The 26,838-nt window shown below is 35.7% G+C and overlaps 1 protein-coding gene across 1 annotated transcript; it reads left to right on the top strand.

The window, feature by feature from the left end:
- Window positions 1-19,770: 19,770 nt before the first annotated feature.
- Window positions 19,771-25,944, top strand: LOC111984682 (nuclear pore complex protein NUP98A-like). Its single transcript, XM_065761152.1, is given in 10 exon segments — window positions 19,771-19,979; window positions 21,394-22,344; window positions 22,467-22,688; window positions 22,780-23,203; window positions 23,205-23,335; window positions 23,616-23,819; window positions 23,915-24,326; window positions 24,328-24,352; window positions 25,644-25,746; window positions 25,889-25,944. Coding segments are annotated over 9 exon segments (2,313 nt in total). The 5' UTR covers window positions 19,771-19,979; window positions 21,394-21,608.
- Window positions 25,945-26,838: the final 894 nt, after the last annotated feature.

The raw sequence follows: 26,838 nt of genomic DNA on the forward strand, positions 1-26,838 counted from the left end.
ATAAAAATCCATGGCAATATATAGTAGCTTTGTCCATTTTGTAGGGCTCACAATGAGAAAGCAAAAGGATAGCCCAAAGTGGAGAGAACCACTAAGTCATAGGCCCGCCAAAGTACTTAGCCCTCATGGCTAAGCCCAACATGAAGTCTTAGCCAAAATAGCCCATGTGTGCAAACTGATCCAGTTGGAGAACTCTATTCAGTTTTGCCTTCCGCTGAAGGTCACCTCAAGATTCAACTAAGCTCCAAAACCAGATTAGGACCTAGCCACCTGTCCCACTGCCAACTCTGATGTAAACAGTACCAAAGGTTGACACTTAAAGGCTAATAGGCAATAAATACCCTTCTTCCCTAAGTTTTAGTCACAACTCAAGGAAGCCATAATCAAGACCTCCAAGCTCATGAAATCCTTAACTAAATAGTTTATTTTATTACTTAAAATGTATATAATTGATTCATGAACCAAGCCCATGAATCCTAGAAGGAAAAATTTGGGAACATGTGGTTTGGAGGGCATAAAGGGATCTTTAGCAGAACCTTCTGAAGTGGGCTTAAACTTTAACACCTGGCTTGGGGTGTTGAATCCTACTTCCTAGGATTCAAATCTAAGTTACAACACTAGGATTTCTCCTTAATACCTGCCTTAATCCCATTGGCTGAACACAACATTAGAAATATTAGCATTTAATGCAAGATTACCCCAAATACTCACCATATGTCATATTACCCAAAGTAGCAAAGCAACCCCAAAAGCAAATCTACCATTTATGGCCAAATCCTAAGATAATTAAGTTGGCTATTTTGCCTCCTGATTAGTCCTACGTTTTTGGACTTTTGCTAATTAATACCTCCCTAAACTCCACTATAAAAGGGTAAGCACATCAGCCCACAAAACACACACCGACCCCTTTGAAATATCTGATTTTCTTGTCACTTTGCTTGTAGTTCCACTCTCCCCAAGCTCATAAATCATTCCCCTTAGTCCACACTCACTTAGCCTCAAACATTCCCTTTCCTTTTCTGCATATTCCAAGCCCATAAATGCTTCCTAATCAGTCACAAACATTGTGGCTTACATACCCACTCACTCAAAATAGCCTACACTACCCCAATCATGCCACATATATATATTCGAAGAATCTTAGTTCAACATTTGCTGCACTGAGCTAGAATCTCTCTCTCCCTTCATTCCATCCTATTTTTTCCTCTTTTATTTGTAATTATGAAGCCTTTAATCCTTGTTTATTTTTATTATGAAGAAAGCCATAATGTTTTGGATATTATGGAAGTTTTCCCTTATGTTGACTTAATAATAATAAGGAAAATATTTTATTTTTACCATGTAAACACACTTATTAACCTATCAGACGTCTATCGCTGCAAGTCTATCATATTCACAACTGAACCATTTTTTCTCTTGTGTACTTGTTATAACAGTCCCACTTTTATAATAACCAACTATGAAAGAAATGCATAATTTTTACTATGCAAATACATTTTTTGATTTTCCAAACATTTGCCGCTAGACGTTTTTCTTATTTGCCGTTGGACTATTATTTAAGCACTCATTGTGGTGGGCCATCCTTTGTACTAGCTTATCTTTGCAAGAGGTATTTTGGGGCCTTATTATAATATTTGTTAGATATAACCCGAACTTTGAGCAAAATGGGCATTTTACACTTCACCGATAGCCTTTTGGCCAAATTCCAAGCCTAAAGTCGAGTCTCGGTCTTGACTCCCCTAACATCATATGGGCAACGAAAAAACGCCCCCAACAATATATATATTCAAAGTTTAATTTGTTACTTTGAAAATTATAGAGTTTAATTTGTTATATTTTGATATTCGAGGGTTTAATTTATTACTTTTAAAATTATAAGGTTTAAAATGAAATTTTCTGGGGGTGAGGAAGTTATATTAGGTATAGACATCCCATTTTATAACATGCATTTAACCTTATTAGACGGATGAAAGGACAACTTCACATCACAAGGGTAAATCATAATTTTGACAATTAAATTTTCAATTACTCACATAAAATAAATCTTGAAGTCTTAATGATTAAAATGACAAATCATAGCTCTGATCAAATCGTCTGATTAAAAGATATCTTGAAATCAAGTTTTAATGCCTAAGATGCATCCACATGATTAAGTCAAATCACACATGATTATGAACAAATGATTTTGATTATGAATAAATAAATTTTCATATGGTTTTTTTTTTTTTTAAAATAAGTAGTGACTCCATGTAAAATTATTGATCTATAAGGAAGATATAATCAGCTGAATAACCACCATGAGGGACACCACACATGTTTCCATCCACTCGCCTTGGTTTGGCCCAAAAAGGGTGTGGTGGGGCCACGATCTCTCACATAAGGATATTACAAATTTTAGTACATAATTTTTATAAACAGAGTAAGCCACAACATTTATACACCATATAAAGATTAAAAATAGTGATACTGGAGACATTATAAACTTTATCATATAAACTTTACAAATTACTGTGTCACTAATTGCAAAAAATTAATTCAACATTTAGTTATTATGTTATTAAAGTGACACCAATTATATTCATTATCAACAAAAAAGTCAGTTGTAAGCTTTTTATAATAAAAGTTTTAGTAATTTTAGCATCATCCATACAAAAATATAGTAATTAAAGAATTTATTTATTATGCTGTTAACGTGTTGTTAGTCATAAATCTTATTGGTTTGTGAATTTGTTGTAGTACAATTGGCGGTAGATTCAATTCAAAAGCTAAAAACAAGAAAAATAAAACAAATAATAATATTTTTAAGGACGTGAATCTCGCATTTCTTCCCTATGGATTGAAGAAATAATGAGTACCTTTCACATAACAGTCTTCTTGTAATTAATGGTGGATAATAATAAAGGTGATTTTATATATCAAACTTGTCTAGAAGCATATTACAATTACATGTAGATGGCCAAAGCATAATCTGTGCTTTCCATAGGGCATGCTGAAAAAGAATGATTACACCAACCATGATGGATGGTAGTATCAGACACCCAAAAAAAAAAAAACCAAACAAACATGAAAGTAGTAAGTGATCTATGGATATCATATATCACCTTAGAATAGAAGATGCATAAAAGAGAGCTTGGTCCCAAGGGGGAATTGCACCACCCCAATTGTTGTTCTCATAATGCAAAAACTGTTGCTGATCGTTTAACCAAACACCTTCGCTAATCTTATTTGTTATTGGCAGCTCCATAGAGCCTTGATCTGCATATGCCAAATTGACTGTTGAGTCAGTCCATGCAGATGTAACATTTGTAGTAGTTGCACTAGTATACAATCCATGCTCATTATTCACAGGGTTCATCTGTGTAGGCAAAGGCACTTCATATGCTGGTTCAATATTAGACCATGCCATGCTTGCTGGCGAAGCTGTTTGATGCCACTGAACCCCAACATGTCCTGCTAATCCCTCATCATATGGGAGAGAATCAGCCTTATTGGAACCCGCTTGCATAGGGTCCAAATTTCCAATCCCATGAGGGACCACAGCAGTAGCTGATAATACCAGATCTCTCCTCGCACTAGTGTTATTATCAGGTGAGTTAGCCTCAACGCAGGATTGTGCACCCAAAAAATTAGCAGTAGCGAGCACCTGAGGTACCTTGCCATCCTGCAACTTGGCCTTTAGGGCACCAAGAAGGCCATCTGATTCTGCCCCTGTCGCGCACACTTGGTCGAATGAAAAAGGCTCAATAGTATCTGCCCCAACACCATTAGAGCCCAACTGTGGCAATTCAAAGTTGGTACGAGCATTGGCACCACGTAAACCACGAGCAGCGTCATCATATGCACGTGCAGCGTCCTCAGCAGTGTCAAATGTTCCCAGCCAAAGCCTGACTTTGCGCAATGAGTCCTTGATCTCAGCCACCCATCTCCCCGAGGGTCTTTGCCGAACCCCCACAAATCTATGGTGTCCTCTCGATGATGATTTCCTTCTGCCACGCAAGGTGCCATCGGGTGAAGCTCGAAGTCCCATGTTGATTCTTTCCTATTAATTGAACCGTTTAGTAGCTGAGGCAATTCTTGTTTTATAGAGGGTAGTCAGTAAAAAAAAGGTATCTTCAAGTCCCACTGATGGACAAATGAGGAAACGGCATTCTCATTTTTTAATGTGTGTGAAAAGGATCGGATGCTCTTTATATATATATATATATATATAAATAATGATCGGATGTCATTATCAGCACTCAGCAAAGCAGGCCTGTTGTTTGTATCGAACGCAGCATTGAAATATCAACGAAATTTTGTTTAGAATAAGGTATCTGCGAAATGGTCATCGTTTCATTTCATCACTGCTTATTTCATCATTGCTTAACTGGCACTGATGAAATGATGCTGAAAAAAATATCAAAACGACTAAGAAGCGCCTAATATATAACTACCCAAATGCCAAATGAACCCAAGGGTAGTAGTTATGTGCAAAATTAGTTGTTTCCTATATTAACAATTAAAAACTGTGCACTAATTGATATAGTCCCTTTGTCGCAATTAACACTTTGTTATTATATACTTTCTGACATATAAGATCATCCAAGGTATAACCAAAAAAATGTAGTTTGTGGATAATTAAAGTCTAGTTGCAGGGGCTTCTGGATGCATGAGATCATACACTAGCGCTAAAAGATGGATGCAGACAAATGTTGTAATTGTATGTTCTGTTCATTTCAAACCGACTATTTGATCGGCTTAGAGCATTAATTAAATTGCTATTTTTAGCATCACCATATACAAAAGTGTACAACATTAGAGCATTCTTATCAAAGATTCTAAAAAATTTAGCATTTAACATAACAAAAACCAACTTTATAACATTTAACACATCACTTTACAATACACCTAACATCAAAACTTCTATTTTTTTTACCACTTCATTAAAATATCATTTTTTTTCACCACACAACCAACGACCTCCACCACTGGCACAATCCATAGCACCAACCACAGCACCACCCAATGGCACAACCAACCACCAACTTCCACCCACAACAACACCCACGACACAACCTTACTTTTCCCTCTCATCCTCTTTCTACCTCAACCCACAGCACATCAACCACCAGACCCACTACCGTTACCTAGCAACCTAACCACAACAAACCCACAACCAATGGCCTCAACCCATGACACAAACCCACGGCCTCAACCAAACCTCAACCCACGGCACGAACCCACAACCTCAACCAACCTCAAACCACGGTCTTAACCAACCCCAACCACCACAAACCCACCACCAACCTCAACCCACGACACAACCAACCACAGCACCACCAAGACCCATCAAGCAACCGAGCAACCCACCGCTGCTAGACCCATCGAGACCCATCAAGACCACCGCGACCCATTGAGACCCATCAAGACCATCAATACCCAACGAGACCCATCTAAGCAAACCTCCACTTGCAGTTAGACCCACCACCGTCGAACTCTCGACCGTCGGACCCATGACCCACTTGCAATCATCAACGACCCCATCAGACCCACGAGAAGGAGAGTCTGAGAAAGAGAGAACGAGAATGAGAGAGTGAGAATGAGAGTGATAGTCTGAGGAGAGAGAATTAAAAATATTAAAAAATGATAACACCTTGCTACAGTGTGCTCTCAAAAATGAGAGCGCATTGTAGCAAGATGTCAAATTTTTTAGGATATAGCATCTTTCATGGAGCAGAGTTACAGGAATGCGAAAACAATTGGTTTTCGCAAGTATTTTATGGATAAGGCCCTCTTGTGAGGTACCCGTGAAACTTTCTGTTTTGCTATTTTGGCATATGTGCTCCACTATATTTTCACCCACACTATATATACCATCATTACCCACATATTGAGAGGCGTGCTTTTCAAATAGAAAACTCTAGCCATAACCCTTGAGAGGTAAAGATTGTCATACCCACAATCCTTTACACAATCCATTATGGTATTCCTTAACTCCTACCTCTCTATATCCAAATCCTTGAAAGGTTAATAACCCAAACACTTAACACCCCCATCCTAAGTGTAAAGTAAGCTTTTGGTGTTGTTGGGAAGCATTGGAAGAAGTCATTTGTTTGGTGAATGCAATTGGGCTGAATTGAATGACCCGGAGAGCTAGAGAAGACAAGGCTTCATTCGTTAAGTTAGTTGGTAACAGGAGCTTAGAGGGCTCAAGTACATGAGGTAAACTAGGCTTAGATGGTCTTTTGTTATTCGTGTACTCCAACTTATTCTCCAGTGGATCGATGTACCACTTGGAGGGCGGCAGAAAGGTTTTTCACCGAGTTCTTCAATTTTCTCTTCAATAACACATTGCGGTGTTATCTTTTGTTTGCATCATTCTTCCCTACTCTTTTAGTTTTTATTTTATTGTTGATATTTGATGAATATGGTTTAGAGTAGTTATATTGTTAGTTTGCTCGCATTTACTCTATCCCGCACTTAGTTAAATTAGAGTAAAATCAACTAAGTCGTAATTTTTAATTTGGGGTTCTAAACAGCTCTTGTGTTTTCAAATATATTCGAGCTTTCATAAACTAAACACAGATGGAGCCTCCTTTGGCAATCGAGAGAGGGCAAGAGGGAGAGGCCTCATCAGAGATAGCCTTGGCAACTGGGTTAAAGGTTTCTCAAGGTCCATTGGGTATGCTTCAAGTATTATGGTTGAGTTTTGGGCTTTTAGGGATGGCTTGCGGTTAGCTTCTAATATTGGTATCCAGAATTTAGAAGTGGAGCTTGATGCTAAAATGATTATGGATCTGGTTAAATCTAAAATCAATACTAATAGACCATATTCTCCTCTTCTTAATGATTGTAGGTCATTGCTAGGCAGCTTTCGTCAAGTTAGAGTGGAGCATGTATTTCGGAAAGCAAATAAATGCGTTGACGCTCTAGCAAAAGGTGGATGTTCTCTCTAGGAGGATTTTGTTATTTTTTTTTATTATATTTCCCCCTTTGTTGAAGTTACTTCCCTTATTAATTTGGATGCTACTGGGTTTTATTATTGTAGGCTTTCAACCGCTACTTTTGCCACTTTGGCTAGTTAGTTCTTTAATGAAGTTTCCTTTTAACCCAAAAAAAAAAAATTTATTATCTACCACCAATCACAACAAATCAGATACGTAGTTAATAAAAAAAATTGGGTTCTTAAATTAATTATTCTTTATTTATTCCCTATTCGTTGTTGGATTAAGAGCTTAAGAAAGAATGAAAGAGAATGGGGTGTCATGAAATATTGAGTTTTTATTTATTTTTTATTTTTTTACAAGATAGAATTTCTACTCTAGCTTAATTTAAGTATATATGTGTGTGAAACTCCTTCATGGAGACTTGAACCCCAGCCCTTGCCCTCACACCTCACAAGCACTTATACTTGTGGAGTGACCACCGCACCAAGGGTACGCGGTGATAACATTGAGTTATTTTGAGACTTATCAAATCCATACTAAAAAATGCAAATGTAGTAATAGGGCCACTTCTTTTCGACCATGAGTTTAATGTTGGAAATATTCTTAGTGAATGTAGAAAATCTTTAGTGAAAAAAACAAGTTTAATCCAAAAAATAACAAGAAGAATAGAAACTTCTACTAAGTTTAGAAACAATCTCATAGAATTATAGAATAGCACAAATGTGTTATTTTTAAGGTTGATTTATATCACCCAATGTAGAACTCATTGCGAAACAATTATTAGGCGACTTTTGTGCTGGACGCACTTCTACACAAAGGTTGAATAAGAACCTTCTACGAAACATTTCCTTGTTTGTAGTTGATAATGAAATTCCAAAGAGCCAAAGAGACTTACGTGGGAGAGAGTAAGAACAGAAGACAAAGAGCAAAGTAATCAAATTCTCAGTTTTGCTTTCCCAAAAATAAGTAATGGGAAATTGTCTGATGATGTTTAAGTCTGATGATGTATTAAACAAGTCATTGGCTTGGTTAAATAATAATAATAATGCTAAAATACAAAACTCACCATCTAAGTTTTTCTAAAATTCATTTTAGTCCTCTAGCATTGCTAAAGATTCAAGTTTATTCAATTAAGGCCTCTTTGTTAATTTCTATTAAATATATATATATATATATTTAAAAATCTAAAAAATAGTTTTCAATCACTAATTAGATTTTTTTAATTAAAAAATTTTGAAGAAAAAAAAAATTAGACAATTAACCGCAACATATAACAAAAGTTGATAGAGATATCTTAATTGAATAAACTTGAATCTCAGAGTATTGAAATTAATTGTGTAACACAGAAGATAAGTTTTGCATTTTAGCCTAATAATAATAATAATAATAATCAATTAGCTTACAAAGAAAGCTAAGCACTATTGGACCATAACGCTTATAAAAGCCTATGAAAGTTTAGCCCAAAAATAAAAAGTTTGGGGAGGGAGAAAAAAAGAAAAAAGAAAAAAGAATGGGCTAATGAGACAAATCGAAATATGTGTGTGTGACATAGATAAGGTCGATACACATTTCAAGCCCATTTCTAAAGGGAAACCCACGATAGTTTATAAGAGCGTCTACATTGGTGGAGCCATAATTTTAGCTATTTGACACCATAAAAAACTACTTTATCTATTTTACTTTCTCATTTTACAAAACATCCAACATCAGTGGTTTTATTTTAGCTTTCAACACGATAAAATAATATAATCAACACAATAAAATAATATATTCACTACAATAAAATAATATATTCACTATAATAAATAACAATCACTACCACTGCAACCATAACTGCCCCCGCCATTGCCTCTACAACCACCCCAGCCACCACCATCACCACCACCACATAATAGCAAATAATCATCTAATGTAACAATAATATTTTTTTAATCCCAAATTATACACACACACACACACACATGTATACATATTTTTTTTTTGGGCATAAAACAATTTCTAATAACTTAACAACTAAACTTATTATGAAATTATTGTAAAATATTGAAAGGTAACATATATTATGTAAAATATTAACTCAACAAAAATTTTAAAATTTTTTTCTTTTCTTTAATTTTTCTATTAATTCACCTGCCAACCGTCACTCTTATGTCTAGGGGTGTGCAAAAAACCGAGGAACAGAAAAAATTGCTTCAAACCAACCAAACCATTACAAAAATTTCGGTTCGGTTTCGGTTCGATTTTGGTGGCAGATTTGAATGCATCAAACTGACCGAACCAAACTGAAATATATTATTATATTAAATATATAATATAAAGTTTGTAAACATTTGGGCTTGGCCTTGCCAAAATTACTCAAGCCCACTGCCCTTTTTTTTTTTTGAAAGAAGCCCACTACCCATTAGATTAGTTAGATTAACTAACTAAAATTAAACTAATTAACTTAAATTAATTAAGTTAAATAGAAACTAATTGAAAATAAAGAAAATAAAAACCCTACCCTTACCCTGCCTACCCCACTTTCACTTACACGTCTCCATCTCCCTTACGCCTCCATCACTCTCTCTCACACAAAGCCTCCATCACTCCCTCTCACACACACCAGCCTCCATTTGTCAACATCTGCCTTCGGCCTCCGCACTCCGGCCTCCACGGCTGCTCCACATGCCGGCCTCCACAGCTACTCCACATGCCGCACAGCCCACACGTATTCACTGTCACTCTCACAGCCTCCACTCCCCGTGAATCTGCCTTTGTTACAGCCTCCACGCGACTTGATCTTTTCATTCTCACGGTGGCCTTCTCTCTTTTTAATTTCTTGATAACCCTCTCGCTTTTTTGTATTTTGGGTTTTTGTTTAATACTGAATCAATGCTATTTTTTGTGAATCTGTGACTATGATGTTGAGTTGTTATTTTCTTATTGAAAAATCGATAAACCAATGTGATGTTGAGTTGTTATTTTCTTTTTATGACTGTAATGTTGACTTAGAGTTTTGGAAAAATCGATAGCCCCATGTGCTTCACCGAAAACCGATGGAAACGGAAATACCACCGAAACCGATTGATTTCTAATTATTTCTGTCGGTTTTGGTTGAGAATTTCACAAACCAAAAATTTTGGTTTTGGTTGGCCAAAACTAAAAAAATCGACCGAATCGAACTGATTACACCCCTAAGTCATGTCTCATCTCATCCACTTTTAAAATATAATGCTTTACTTTCCAATGTTTGATATACACCACAAGATCTTAAAAAAATCTCCACTCTATAATGATATAATATACTTCTTCTCTCCTTTTTCATTCTTCTTCTTCAGTTGTTTATTTGCTTCTTCCCAGTTCACACCATTCTTCTTTTTCTTTCCTTCAGTTTACAAGCTTACATAATAGCACTTTTAGCAAGTAGAAACAGGTGAGTCTATAGTCTTCATTTTGTAAAAGTTCTTTCACTTACTCTCACTCAGTTCGCCCTCTCTTTTCCATCACTGAAAGAAAGAAGGGAAAAAAAAAACCAAGTTTACAAGTTGAGATTTTCCGGCCATTTTGATTGGAATGGTGAGGATGATGGATGAATCGGAGGTGAAAGTTTGAGGAGGATGAGAGAGAGGTGAGAGATTGATGAGGAGGATGATGGGCAAGAGATTGAAAGAGAGGTGAGAGTTTTGTTTTTGAGAAAGAGAGAATGAATGAAATGGTGGAGGAAAAAAAGAAATAGAAAAAAGAAAGAAAGAAATATTATTTTAATGAGAGGTGGGAATAAAAAATATTATTTGCTTTTAGCTTTGAGCTACAGTGCATAGCCATCTATGGCTGTGCACTGTAGCTGAGTAGGTAAAATTTTTACCTATACCACCACTAAGAGCATTCCCATTAAGGATGCTAAAAATTCTAAAAGCTAAATTTTAGCATTTGCATGGCTTCACTTCGCGAGAAGTCTTCTCGCGAGCTACCTGCAAAAACTCCTTTAACCTTCAATGTTGTCTTGAGTCTTCACACTTTCTCTCATAGGGATGGCAATTTTGCCCAGCCCCACTTTGACCTGCCCCGCCCCACGCGAGTTTTTCCCGTCCTGCAAAGGTGGTGAGGTGAGGATGGGGCAATATTTTGTCCCCGCACCCCGAGGCGGGGTGGGGATGGGTTTAGTATTTTTATCCCCACCCCGCCCCGCACTAATAAGGACTATAATTGTAAATTTAGTAAACCATAAATCACTAATATTTAAAGTGAAACACAAGACATGAGATAAAATATTTTTTATTCTAAACCTACTGCTATTGCCGCTGATCCTTCATCCTTCTGTTAGTTCTCTATAGCCTAGACACGTTTTTCAATTTTAAGCCAAACTCCACTCCAACTCTCCAAGTCCAAGACGTTGCTTTTTACTTTTTAGGTTCATCTCATTCCTTTTGTTTTAGTCTTTCTTAAATCTGTTTTTTTTTTTTTTTTCAGTTTGAATTTTGGTTCTTTTTTTCTATCTAAAATTGGTATTTTTATTTGTAACTTTTGTAGAAGCACAATTGAAGGAAAAAAAGGCTGGTCACTTACTCACTTAGTGCTTCCAGTAGGCAGTAGGTATGTTTCTTATCATGTTCCAAATGTTTCAATTTTTTTTTTTTTGGCACATTGTTTCATGTTTTTCAATCAAATGACTATAATATATTTGTCTTTTAGCGTCGTTGATATATTCGGCCCCACAATTGGATTTGATTGTGTATATTAGGTTAAATTTTTATTTTTATATACAACTTATTTTTTTCTTTACTAATTACCATGTGATAGAGGCACAGTTTTTGAAAATTATTTAATTAATAATCTTAAAGACTTTATCTTTGTTAATGTGGTTATATACTTATATCTATATCGTTCTATTCACATAATTTTTCTTTGAAATGTGTGAAAGTATTACACACAATTTAATTTACTTGAATTTTTTCATAAGTGATATAAGTTTATCTTTTACATTGTTCTACATTGTTTGTGTTGGAGACTTCTGGCTTAGGTTTTGGTGTATGTATATTACTTTTTTATGATTGCTAAGTTAATAAATTATCATAAACAATTTTTTTAGGAATGACTTCAAGTGAAAACAATGTAACTCCAATCCATCTATCACACCCATTGGCATCCATCAATCTTCAATGATGGTAGATGAAGATAATACAACCACCTGTTCAATTCCGTTGGATAAGCCGGAAGATGCCCAAGCCCAACCTAACAATGAGATAACTGAGGAATGAGGGAGGTTGGAATCAATTGTGTGGAATCATTTTAAGAAAAGGAAAGTTGATGGGAAAGACAAAGTTGAGTGCAACTATTGTACAAGATTGCTTGTAGGGGGGTCTAAAAATGGTACTAGACATTTGCATGACCACTTAAAAATATGTCCTAGGAAAAAGTTTAAGGACATTAGGGATATGAAACAAAATATTTTGGTGAGGGATCAACATAATGTGGACTCAATGGCAGGTGTGAATGCTTATCATTTTGATCAAGATGAATCAATAAAAGAACTTGCTTGTATGATCATCTTACATGAGTATCTCCTTTCTATAGTTGATCACATTGGCTTTAGAAGATATTCAACTTCTCGTCAACCATTGTTCAAGATGGTTTGTAGGAACACAATCAAGAAGGACATTATGAGCATCTATGATCATGAAAGGGAGAAATCAATGCATGAAATAGAAAAGAATCGAAGTAGAATTGCTATTACCACTGACATTTAGACTTCACAAAACAAAAGGCGAGGGTTTATGGTTGTAACGGCACACTTCATTGATCATTGATGATTTCTGGAGATTACGAAGCCGAGTTATGAGGTACATTTTTTTAAGTATATATTCATTTTTTTATTTAAATTCTTTTCAAATATTGTAAGAACTTATTTCACTATTAATTATAATAATTTAAATTTCTTATTTTAGGTTTATTTATGTGCCATCTCCACATACAAAAGAAGTGTTTTCTGATGTCCTTTTACAAACCTTGTTGGAATGGAACATTGATAGGAAGTTATCTACTATGACAGTGGACAATTGTAGTACCAATGATGCAGTTATAAATATTATACTAGACAAGCTTCAACGTAGTACACTTGTTATGTGTGGATCAATGTTGCATATGCGTTGTGCAACACATGTTCTTAATTTGATTGTTCAGGATGGTTTGAATGTTATTGGATCATGCATTGAGAAGGTTCATAAGAGTGTGGGATTTTGGACTGGATCAACAAAAAGAAGGCAACGGTTTACAGATACAACTCGACAATTACATGTTGAATGTACCAAAGAACTAGCCCTTGATTGTAAGACTCGCTGGAACTCTACCCATCTTATACTTGATAGGCCAAAAACGTATTGACCTCTTGTGATTAAATTAATTAATTAATTAGCCAAGTTATTAATTAATCAATTTAACATGCAAATGCGTAGTAGCACAAATAAATCACCAATAAACTAATTATACAATGAAAAATAAATAACACAGTGATTTGTTTACGAATGGGGAAAACCTGACAGCAAAAACTCCACCGGGTGATTTTCAGATCACCACTCCCGAACTCCACTATTATCACAACAAGCGGTTACAAGTAAAGGAATCTCAAGTACCTTACCAACCTACAATTGAACCCTTACCCCAATACCCAATTGAACTTGTTCTGTAGTGACACTTCCCCCTTTTGATGCACGGCTCCCAAGTACGTGACTAACCAATGCGCAGATCCCAGTACGCGACTTTAATCACCAATTAGAAAGAGTTGTTGGCTGTAAAGTTCTTCAGTTCATCCACAATGAAGATTAAGAAGATGTTTGGTCACAAAACCCAAAGGTGCACATACACAACAACTTCTTCAGAAGAGATGAACTAAGGCAAAATTTTGTCTCCAGTTACAATTTGCTTGAACATAGTTTTCTTAATACTTGTGCAACTTGTGAACACTTTGATGGCCCTTAAAACAATCATTTTATATGTTTAGGGTTAGGAGCAAAGAAAGCTCAAAGACACATTCACGGATTCCAAGAAATCAGATCAGAGATTCTGATTTTATAAATTTCGACAGATAGTAAGGTGTCAAGCAGATGTCGAGATTTAATGATTGTGCACTTCTTCAGCTTGTTTCTTGGACAGACTTGATGATTTCAACACTTGATCTTGAAACCTTGTTTCTTGAAATATTAAAAACACCTAGAACTACCCAATTACAAATTGAGTGCGTTTTGTCAAAGAATTAGCCAATTACATAAAAGAATGACATATGTTCTTAACAAGTGAATCGCATATGTCCTAACAATACTTTCTACTGCTATAGAGTATCAAGATGTCTTTTTTCGATTGAGCCAAAGGGAGTCATCTTATAAGTGCATTTCAAAAGAGGAAGAATGGGAGATGGCAAGTAGTATATGTGAGAGACTAGCATTGTTTTACAAGGTTATAGAGCTATTCTCGGGTACCTCATATCCTACAGCTAATCTTCTTTTTCCTAAGGTGTGTGAAATAAAAATAGCTTTGAATTCTTGGTTCACAAGCCCAAGTGATATGATTAGGAGTATGGCATTTAAAATGTTAGAAAAATTTGACTGTTATTGGAATGTGATTCATATGGTTGTGGCAACCATTTTAGACCCAAGATATAAGATTGAATTGTTGGAATATTATTTTCCTCTTATTTATGGCAACGAAGCTGAAAATGAAATTCAAAAGGTTAGAGATACTTGTTATGAAATGATCTGTGACTATACTTCTGGGAGAATGGGTAGGGAAGGTACTCGTGGCACTTGTGTAAGTGAGGATCCACAAGTTGATGACTCTCTTATGGACTTTGAAAGATATCTTAGTCAGAAAAAAAAAAGGTGGGAATATTAAATTAGAGTTGGAGCATTACCTTGAGGACGATCTAATGCCAAGAACTTTGGAGTTTGATATTTTGGCATGGCAAAAATCTAATAGGCCTAAGTATCCTACTTTGCAACGTATTGCAAGGGATATCCTAGCCATTCTAGTGTCAACTGTTGCTTTGGAGTCAGCATTTAGTACAAGTGGTAGGCTGCTAAGTCCACATCATAGTAAACTTCATGCAAAGACCGTGGAGGCATTGATGTGTGCTCAAAATTGGTTATGGGCTGAAATCAAAGGTAATCAAATTTACTAGTTAATCTATTTAATGATTTATGTGGCTGCATTCTTCATTGTATTTTTCAATTGTTTGATTGAATTTGTTTTACTTTTTTTAGGCCTTTCATCTATTGTAGATGGAATTGAGGCTAATACATTCCAAAACATCCTTGATGATTCTGATGATGAAGAAGAAAGTGGTGTCACTACATTGGGAGAAGTGAAAATCATTCTTAAAGAACTAGTCAATTTTTATTTTGTTATGAGACAATGTTTATTTCGTTATGTTTATTTTGTTAAAGAACTAGTCAATTATCTTTGATGATTCTGTCCATGCAAAGGCAATGTTTATTTTGTTATAAGAAATTTTGAATTTTGTTGTTACATATTAGACTATTTAAGTTCTTGGTTTATTTAAATGCTTGGATTTTAAAATATTTTGTTTTGTTGTGATTTATATTATTGTAGCAAAAATTTTATTTATATATATAAAATTGTATTAGGGGCGGGGTGGGTCCCCACAGGACCCCGGACGCATAAGCTGTCATTCGAGGAGGTGATTAGAGGTTAAGGAAACCGAATCTTGCTTCAAAAGTCTCAAGCATAAGCACAATCTCGAAGCAAGTGGACGATATTTTCACATTGATAGTTACACAGCTGGCAAGTATTTCCACAATTAATGCCTCTAGAAGCTAGTACATCTCTAACAGGAACGCTGTTGAGGTGGAATAGCCAGAGGAAGTTTATGATTCTTGGCAGCATGTCAAGTTTCCAAATCCAATGTACTTGGAAAGGAGGTTCAAGTTCATGGGCAGCTCTGGCCAAGAGATAAGCAGTGTTGGTGGTAAATTGACTCCCCATCTTTTGAATGCTTCCATGTAATTGTATATTCTCCATTACCATATTCTTGAAAAGGACTGGCTTTAATCCTATCCTTAATAGTCAGGTAAGAGAAGGTCAAAAGAAATGGAGTTCCAATTCCATTCATGCTCATGTCGCAAGTCAGAAACAGCAAGGTTCATTTCATCCCGAGTCAAAAGGCCTTTAATGAGCTATCTTAGGGAATGTCCTCTAATCCAACTATCAGTCCACAAATTTTTCCTCGAACCATTCTCTACTCTCCAACAGATTCCCTTGGAGAATATTGGGAATCCCAACTTGGTGGCTGTCCAGTTGAGGGATGAGGGAAGTTTATCTGGGTCTTCAGATCTTCTCCTAGAAGGTGAACAGTACATGTTGAGAATCATTTTTTTCCCAAATAACATTTTTTTTCCTGATACATCCTCATGTGAATGATGTGTTGAAAAATACACACACACACACATATATATATATAAGTATTATTTGTGATTTTGTAAACTTTTGATGAACTTTGTGATTTTGTAAACAAATTATAATCAAACTGAAATTTTATAAACTATGTTATTGCGTAAAAGAAATATAAGTAACAAGTAGACTTACAAACCAGAGAAAAAAGAATACAAAACATTATTTAATTAAGGCCAATGTTTTACGCTACGTTAGAGCACTTGCAACAATGGAGCTAAATAGCTATATAGCTATTTTAGCTCCACCAAAACACCAAAAAGAAGCATGCAGTAGTGGAGCTATACTTATTTTTTTTTAGCTCCATTGCTACAGTACACATCTATAGATAGATGTGCACTGTAGCTGAGAGCTAAACAAAAAAAACAATTTTTTACTTCCGGCCCGATTAAAATAATAAAAATGGTTCTCTCTCTCTCTCTCTCTCTCTCTCTCTCTCAGTGCTGAAGCTCTCATCATCTCTCAAAACTCTCTTAGGCAAACTCTCTCAACGTCACTCTTTCAAGCTCCCTCATTCACCGCCGCCGACCCAACTCATCCTTAACGTCGCCATCACCGAAGCTCGATGTCACCGACCCACCAGCCGTCCCAAGCCGCTGATCAGCCTTAAACCCACGCCATCATCCGCCTCAAACCCACATCCCCGATCGCCTCAGACCCACTTCTTTTTCGTTTTTTCTCTCTCTCTCTCTCTGTGTGTTTTTAGCTCCGATCGAGTCCCACATTACCCGACTCACCTCAAATCGGAGCATTCCGTTTCGCTTTGCACTCATCATCACTATTTATGATCACTGATCGATAATCAGCGCAAGTCTCGTTGGCTGATACCGAATTGAACAAAGTATCAGGCATGGGATTGGGTTTGGCTGTGTTGATTTTTCTGAGTTTTTGTTTTGTTCTTCTTCACTGGTTTTGATGGGCATGGTGGGATTGTGGTTGTGTAGTGATTTTTATGGGTTTGATGGTAGTTGTGGTGGTGTATTGGTGATTGAATGAAATATTATTTTATTATAGTGTTTATATTATTTTATTGTGTTAAAAGGTAAAATAGCTCTACTGCTATAATGTATGAAAATGTAAAATAGATAAAGTAACTTTTTGTATAGCTAAAAAGCTAAAAATTTAGATCCACTACTGTGAATGCTCTTATTGGGACAATTTTTTTGCCTCCCATAACAGAATAATTATCTTCAACACACCAAAGCATTGCTATCTATGCGCTCAGTGCACTAGAATTGTGTTTTTTTTTTTTTTTTCCTCTCTCTCTAAATGGGTTCTTTTATAGATCAAAACAAAAACTCTTTGAATGCAATTTGGGACCAAAAATTTATAGAAAATCCGTAATTTTTCAAAACAATTGCCACCGTTCATGATGAACAGACATTATTTTGAATGAATAAAAATTGATGAACAGACACACTATTCAGACTATTATTTTTTAAATATTTAATTAGATCCATGACCAACCCATCGCAATCCAACCCGGTTTGGTTCGGGGCAAAGTGAGGCAAGGCATGAGTGGTCGTTGTTCCCAGGGAGCTAGAAATGGAAAAAAAAAAAAAAAACCTCTCTCTCTAAATGGGTTCTTTTATAGATCAAAACAAAAACTCTTTGAATGCAATTTGGGACCAAAAATTTATAGAAAATCCGTAATTTTTCAAAACAATTGCCACCGTTCATGATGAACAGACATTATTTTGAATGAATAAAAATTGATGAACAGACACACTATTCAGACTATTATTTTTTAAATATTTAATTAGATCCATGACCAACCCATCGCAATCCAACCCGGTTTGGTTCGGGGCAAAGTGAGGCAAGGCATGAGTGGTCGTTGTTCCCAGGGAGCTAGAAATGGTTTTTTTTTTTTTTTTTTAGTGGACTCTTTATGGAAAATTAAATAAATGAAATAAAGGCTAACATATTATTTTTGTTCCTAAAGTTTGCATGAAATTTTATTTTTCATCCAAAATATTTTAAAGAGATTTTTCAATAGTTTGGATATATGAACATATAACTTTTTACAATAACTTAGGTATGAAAAGTAAACTTTTTAAATTAAAAATTAATAATTAGAGCATTTTAATTAGTTTAAAGACAAAAAAGTAAACATTTTTAAATTTATGGATGAAAATAATACTTCAGCTAGAAATAAATTTCTCTATCTGAGTGGACTTTTTATGGACAAAAAAAAAAACTTGTGAGGGTTCAGAATGACTTGTAAATGTTCATGGTGAACGAACGCACAGTTCTGAATGCGATGCCCCTTGGGGCCCAGGTATGTGTTTAAGAAAAGAGTATATATTCCCACTAAAACAACTATAAACTTTCCAACGCGAAACCATGGGTTTCATTGCCTTCAACTAATGTTCAAGTAAATCACCCATTTATTTTGGCTTAAAGTTAGCCAAAAAAATCCATTCTCAAAATCAATTAACTCACATGATGGGTGTGTCTATACATACATACATACATATATATATATATATAAAGTAATGATTTTGCTTGAATAGCAACTTATCATCTCAATTAAATTGTAATGCTATTTTTATTTTTGGGTAAATTGTAAATTACACCCTTAAAGTTTGAAAGTGTTTGGATTTTACACTCTAAAGTTTCAAATTTTGAATTTTACATCCTGAAATTTGGGGTATTTGGATTTTATACCTTAACGTTTCAGAATTTAGATTTTATCCCCTAAAGTTTGAGAGTGTTAGGATTTAACACCTCTAAATTCTGAAACTTTAAGGTGTAAAATTCAAACACTCCTAAATTTTGGGAACTAAAATTCAAACACCTTTAAAATTTATGAGATAAATTTCAAATTTTGAAACATTAGAGTATAAAATCCAAACACTCTTAAATTTTAAAGGGTAAAATCTAAATTCTAAAATTTTAGAGAATAAAATTCAAACACTCTCAAACTTTAGGGGTGTAATTTGTAATTTACCCTTTATTTTTATATAACTTGGGCCAAAATTTTATCTTTCTTTGTTAAATATATTATTTCTTTCAAGAACTTTGTGTAATTTCGGCCGAAAAGCTTGGGATATGACAAGTTTTTTTATATGTCTGTGATTGGGGACATAAAGTGATAAAACAACCCAAAAAGATGTATTATCATTTACTACCGCCCAATCAAGCAAAAGGTTTAGTTAATGTATATCCTTTGGGTATATATTAACCATTTATTTTTTGAAAAAAAATTAAAAAATTATAAAAAATAAAATTAATAAATTTTTTATTTTCTCATAAAAAATTTAATAAAATGATTTACTAATATATTTACCGTATAGGCGTCATTAAAACCCAAAACACAATAATGATAGTGGCCCAAAAAGCTTGGAAAATGAGTCCATTCTGTAGTCTGTACTACGTAACTCCAAGCCTTAACTCTTAAGTCTCAAGAAAAGCTGATCAAAAAAAAAAAAAAAAAGAGTCTAAAGAAAAGAACATTTTTAGTACGAACACCAAACACTTCCCTGTTCCCTCCACTCCAGTCCACCATCTTCTTCGCTGCTTTACTTTCTTCTCTCAATTCAATAATGTCTGCTTTGGGAGCGTCTTCTTCTATTCCTTCTTTTGCTACTTCATCGTCATCATAGTCATTCGGTGGTAAGTGAAGTACTTCTTCTTCTTAGACATTTTCACAATCATAAACCCAAATCAAATGCATGACAAGAGTTATCACTTTTCAATACAAATGCCTTAAAATTTCTTCTTTATTTATTATTAACTTTCTAGCTGATTATATCTTACACTTTACTCAATAATTTTTGTTCTGCTAGCAAAACTTAATAGATGTCATTATGTCAAGTTGGCAGATGACAAGGAAAAAAGCTAATCAAATTGACTTTATAGACTAAGCTTGTTATTATAAGAAACTAAATTTTTTTTGTTGATTTTTCTCTTGGTATCACATTAAACCACAACCAAATATTTCATGTCTCATCCGGAGAGGTTTATTATTCTCCCATCTTCAGAAAACTTTCATCTTTATTTTCCATGATATACAAATTTCATAATTATTCTGTGGGAAAGCGCTCCTCTTTTACCATGTTCATATGATCTTAAATCATCATATGCTATCTCCCGTGGAAAATTGAACCATTCTAATAGCTTTGCTGCCCTCTTCTGAGCTAGAGAGCTACCCAATAATGCCATCTCAAAAAGTACCATAACAATTCCTGACTTGGCCTCTTTTTTTTTCTTTTTCTTTTTTCAATTGGGCTGAGCTTTGTTGGAACTAAAATCATTAATATGTAACCTAATAATTCTTGCCATTTGGGTTTATCTTCCCATGCTATGAAGTTGTTATAGAGTTGAAAAAAACATGGATTTTGTTATTCATCTTGAGACACTCTAATTCGATGTTCACTGGCAGTTGATGCAATGCACAAAAGCTTTTGGAGGATTGTTTAAAATCAATTTGTCTTGGGTGAAAAATTTTAAGTTTCACTGGATCATGTCTCTTGTACAACCTTCTAGCTGGACAAGTTTTTTGTCAGATTTATGGTGTCTATCGTATATTTCGTGGTTGTGTTTATATATTGGAATAATGTTGGAAGTCAATTATAGAGGACAGCGGTATGAAGTTATAAGGGAAAGGAATATCATAAACGAGGTAATAGAACTTAATAATTAGAAGAGGTAGCATTTATTCTAGATACAGCTTCTCTTATTTATCATTTTGGTGATGTGGTTGGTTTGTCCTTTACAGTTTGAAGTTTGAACAACTTGTCAAATATGAAGTAAAGCATTAAATTAGTTTATTTTTAGTTCATATTTATTGACTTTTGAGTAAATGGAAGCTTGCATTCTTTTTTAATGTGAATGACTTTATCTTGAATGATCATCCTCTACAATTTCCTATATAGACAGGATTACAGTAGAGTAACTACTTATATGATCTCCTGAGCATATGGATATCTTATTTGCAAAAATAGTTTTTTATCTTCTAAACACGTGTTCTTTTCTTTTTTTAAGTTTTTATTTGAACTGATAGCTCTCATCTTTCTTTGGTTAGAAGACTTCTCTTGGAGGATTTGGGTCAACTCTTACTTAAACAAGACCCTTTAGAAGCACAAATTAATAATCACATCTGGAATTTGGAACTAGGATATTTGGTTCCTCCACACCTCTTGGTGCAACAAGTCAGTCTGCATCTGGTGCAAGTAGCACCTCTGCCTTTAGTGTTATAACCATGAATCATTTAGGGCTACAAGTACACCTGCCATTGGTGCTATGATCACCCCTGCCTTTGCCGTAATGAGCACCCCTGCCTTTACCGTTATGAGCACCCCAACCTTTAGTTCAACAAGTCCTGCAAGGATTGAAGTCATTGTGTCGAGTGTCCCTGTATTTAGATCTGATGGAGCATTTGGAGCTACAAGCAGTCCTATATTCGGTTCATCCAGTACTTCTATATTGGGTTCTTCAAGCACTAATACGTTTGGTGTCTCAAGCACACCAACATGTGGTGCCTTAAGTACTCCTGCTTTTGTGTCTTCTAGTGTCCCTTCCTTCAGTGTTGGGTCCACTTTAGATTTTGGCCAATCAACTCCTGCAATTAGTGCCGCAAGCATACCTACATTTGGTGTTATGAGCACCCTTGCCTTTAGTGTTACAAGCACCCCAACCTTTAGTTCAACAGCAAGTCCTGCATTCTTTGTGTCAATTACCCCTGTATTTGGTTCTAGTGGAGCAATTGAAGCTTCAAGCAGCCCTATATTTGGTTCATCTAGTACTTCTATGTTTGGTTCGTCAAGCACTCCTACATTTGGTGCCTCAAGCATGCCAACACTTGGTGTCCCAACTATTCCTGCATTTGGTTCCTTAAGTGCTTCTGCTTTTGGGGCTTCTAGTTCCCCATCTTTCACCGTTGGTTCCACTTCAGCTGTTGGCCAATCAACTTCTGCATTTGGTTGCAGCCCATTTGGTACCACTGCCACTCCTTTTGGAGCTCAGAATTCTCCTTTTGGTAAGTTATTTTGTGACAAGCTTCCTTATTTTTATGGCAGACTTTTGTAGGATTATACATCTTTATTTTTGTATCTTAATCAATAATTATTGAAATTTGTCTCCATATGAGCTGTTGTATAGGAGCCCAGACTAAAACGCTAACATTTGGTAGCACTAGCTTTGGGAAGTTGCCTTTTTGCAGTCAATGTTGGGGAAGTAGAGTAGCTGCATACACTCCAACAACTGAAGTTTGTAATGATACACCGACTAATGAGAAGTTAGAGTCAATATCAGCCATGCCTGTCTACAAAGATAAAACTCATGAGGAGCTGAGATGGGAGGACTATCAATTGGGAGGTAAAGGTACATTTTTAAAATGTGTCGAAATTCTAAAATTTTTATGGTGCTTACAACCAACTATAATAAGAATTTATATTACAATTTGAAATTTCAGGTGGACCAGCTATGACCACCTCTGCCTTTAGTGCTACATGCACCCCTAGGTCCCTAACCTTTATTTCAACAGAAACTCCTACATTTTGTAGCATAGGGATTGCATTTGGTGTGTCAAGTGCCCCTGTATTTGGATCTGGCAGAGCATTTGGAGGTTCAAGCACACCTACATTTGGTGCCTTGAGCATGCCTACATTTGCTGCTACGAGCACCCCAGCCTTTGGTACAACAGCAACTCCTGCATTTGGTAGCCAAGGGACGACATTTGGTGTGCAAAGTGCCCCTGCATTTGGATCTGGTGGAGCATTTGGAGCTTCAAGCAGTCCTATATCTAGTTCTTCAGGCACCCCTGCATTTGGTGCGTCAAGCATGACTGCATTTAGTGTCTCAAGCACGCCTGCGCTTGGTACCTTAACTACTCCTGCATGGTACCTCAACTACACCTGCTTTTGGGGCTTCAAATGCACCATCCTTCAGCTTTGGGTCCACTTCAGCATTTGGTAGCAGCCCATTTGGTACCACCACTACTCCATTTGGAGCCCAGAGTTCTCCCTTTGGTGAGTTATTTTGTGCCAGGTTTCTTTGTTTTTGTGAGGAATTTTGTTAGGTTATACATCTTTAATTTGGTATCTTATTCGATGTCCTTTTGTGTCCAGCTTTTTTGATAACTCTTAACTTTTGTGTACAATTTTTTAAAACCTCACTTTTTCAAAGTACAAGCATACCTTAACACATTTTCAGCAAAAAACAATCTGCAAAAAGTTAAATAAGCTGATGCCAAATACACACTTAATAATCATTGAACTTGGTCTCCTCTCCTTATGAGCTACTGTACAGGAGCTCAACCTACAACAACATTTTGTAGCACTGGCTTTGGGCTTGGGAGTAAACGTGAGGGAAGTAGAATAGCTGCGTACACTCCAACATCCGAAGCAGACGGCTGTGCACAGGCAGAATTAGAATCAATATCAGCCATGCCTGAATACAAAGATAAAAGTCATGAGGAGCTGAGATGGGAGGACCATCAATTGGGAGATAAAGGTACATTTTTTAAATGGGTCAAAATTTAACAATTCTTATGGTGCTTACTGCCAGTGATAATAACTAACACTTTACATTATAATTTAAAATTTCAGGTAGACCACTTCATCTTCCTGCTGGTGGGATTTGCTTTGGTTTGTCTCCCTCACCAACATATGGCCAATCAGCTGCAAGTCCTAGCCTTGGTGGTTTAACTTTTGCAGGGTCAGCTACTCCTACGTTCAGTTCTTCACCTTTTAGCATGTCAACTTCATCCAACCTTTTTGGATCAACATCATCATCAACAACAAATGTATTTGGATTTAGTTCATCTCCATCTATTTTTGGTTCACCATCATCTCTCTTCAACTCTGGTCCATCTCAGGCAACAAATCCAGCATTTGGTAGTTACACTCAGTCATCCCCACTATTCCAATCATCTACACCTGCAATCAGGCAGACAGGCTCTACTTTTGGACAGACAACTTCCCTTGGGCAGAGTACAAGTTCACCCGTTGGTCGAGGAATCTAGTGCTTCCTCTACTGGATTTAGAGTAAGTACTTCTTTGAGCACATAGCCCCTTATTAATTCTTGCAACTCATTAGGTTTCAATCAATGAAATAGAAATAGCTCTATAATTTATTGAAGTTTCTCTCATTATGTCATTTTTAGAGCTTTTTGTTTCATTTGTTTAATGTAGGTTTTGAAAGAAAATAGGAAAATAATTAATAATATGATTTCTAGTATGAGTTTCTTCAATTTTGGTTCGATGATGCCTATATGCTATTTCAAATACTCATCTGTGATATGCTGCGTTGATTGGAGCAAGAGGAGAAGATTCCTTCCCATTTTTCTCTCTTTGTTAGGTTCTAATATTGGTCATCACTAACTTATTGTCTCAAATGGGTCTTGATTTAATGCACAATGTATGATTGGATGGGAACAGGACGTAAGAGGCAAGAAATGTAGTCGATACTATAGGAGTTAGCTCATACTTGTTTTAAGGCCACTAGCCCAAGGGCCTTATGGGCTGAACAGAGCATAACAAGAGAAACAGAGTGGGTATTTTGGGAATTTGGACCGGGTAGGGTTATGATATATATAAACACTGTTGTAACCCTAATTTCTCATTTAGTGGATTATTAGTTGCCCGCTCCCATGGACGAAGGCACATTGCCAAACCACTTAAGTTCTTTGTGTTGATTTCTATCTTCTCTCTTCTTTAATATTGTGTAACCTGATTTTCACAACAAATTCAAATAAATTTAGTGTGAAGTACTACTTTGGCAAATTTGGCTTTCATAAAATTCTTCTTTTTGTTATATAATTTACACTTGAGCAAAGACTGAAGAAGCTTATTAATGCTATTCATTTGTGTCTATTTATTACGGCTTATTAGCTAGCCATCATATTTTTCCCAAATTATTGGGTATAGCTTCTTAAAGTCTCATGTTTGTTGGAATTTTCCTCTCGGATCTTTATGGCCATTATTGTACCAGGCTCTGTCCTGACCAAGCTGTTACTGCTTCCTTGTCTTAGTTAATGAAATTATCCAGTTTACCAAAATATATATATATATATATATATGTTAACAAGTAGACACTTATGGCATAGTCTTTATGAGCCACAATTAAAATATAGTAGCTTATTTGTGACAATTCATTGGTTGGTGTAGAACTACTCTTGTTGTCTTATTTAGTGAATGTGAGTATTATATGATTTTGTAAATGTAAGTTGCTTCTTGTTATAGTGCCTGCAATTTCATGCTCATGTTGTCTAACTCTGGGTCACAAGACCAATGTTGAATAAATTTGTTGCTTTAAGGTATATATAATTCATTACAGTTTCTTTACTCAGTTTCTACTGCTCCCAAAGAGGCGCCTATCCCTCTGCCCAACCAAGCCACCGACACCATCGTAGATGCACCTGCACAAGAGGAAGTTAAGGGTGACTAGTCTTTTTAGTCTTCTCAATAGGTGTAGTTGGAGGCAACTGCAAGAGCCATTCCAGTGGATGGAAAGCATTGCTGAACATGTTGATGTCAACTTTTTTCTAAGTCAAGTTATAATTTTCTCTTCACTTCTTGCAGCTAGAGTTAAGGTACAGGAACCTCTTGGTAAGCTGAAGTCAGATATCATATACTGAGAAGCTAATACTTCTAAAAGTGCTGATGTGCTGGCACTAGAAGAGGCTCTGCAGCTGACCTAAGTTCAGAGAAGTGTGTTTTTTATCCTCTTCCGTTTGTGAATCCGCATCTTTTGTGGGATTCCCATGAACTTGACATTTGACAACCCTCTGTATATAATCAAAGGGCACTTGTACTTGTTTAATATATAATCAATAAAACTTCCTGGTGTAGGAAATGTGTGTAGGCTGAACTGTTTTTAGTTTTGTTTAGCAATGGGAGTTGCATGGAACATTTAGTAGGTGGTTAGGCACCTCTACAAGAACATTTAGTAGGCGGTGTTTGGTAGAGTAATTTGAGTAATGTTGTTTGTAGTTTTTTGAAATACGTATGGGTGAAAAATATGTGTAGAAATGTGTGTAATGTTATTTAAAATGTAAAAATGTGAGTTTGAGATGCAAGACCAAACAGGTCCTAAGTTCCAATGAAAATCACACAAAGGCTTAAAATCACTGATTCTCAAAAATTTATCACTAAAATGAGAGTACAAGAGTACTTGTACAATCTGTCCTACAACTAACAGCCATTAGTTTCTTCTCAAGTGTCAAGCTAACACTGGTTACATCTAATACAACTAATTCATCACTTCCTGTCTCAAAAAAAGAATAAAGGTGCTTCAAATATAACTAAGTTAATAATAAAGTGTGTTAACAACTATTTTTCATTTCGTGATCCTGCTTTGAAGCGTTTGGCCATGCGCACTCGATAAATTTGCGAGTGTCTAAGTAGTTGTCATTGGTCTACCAAAAATTCTGATCAAAGGTGTTCTAGGATCTTTTAATGGGTCAAAAGAAGTTTTCTAAAGTCATGTACAATTAATAGTTAAACACATTAGGGCATTCAGGTGGCAAATT

The sequence above is a fragment of the Quercus suber genome, unplaced genomic scaffold (assembly GCF_002906115.3).
Source record: "Quercus suber isolate HL8 unplaced genomic scaffold, Cork oak 2.0 scaffold_399, whole genome shotgun sequence".
In the NCBI taxonomy this organism is placed as follows: domain Eukaryota; kingdom Viridiplantae; phylum Streptophyta; class Magnoliopsida; order Fagales; family Fagaceae; genus Quercus; species Quercus suber.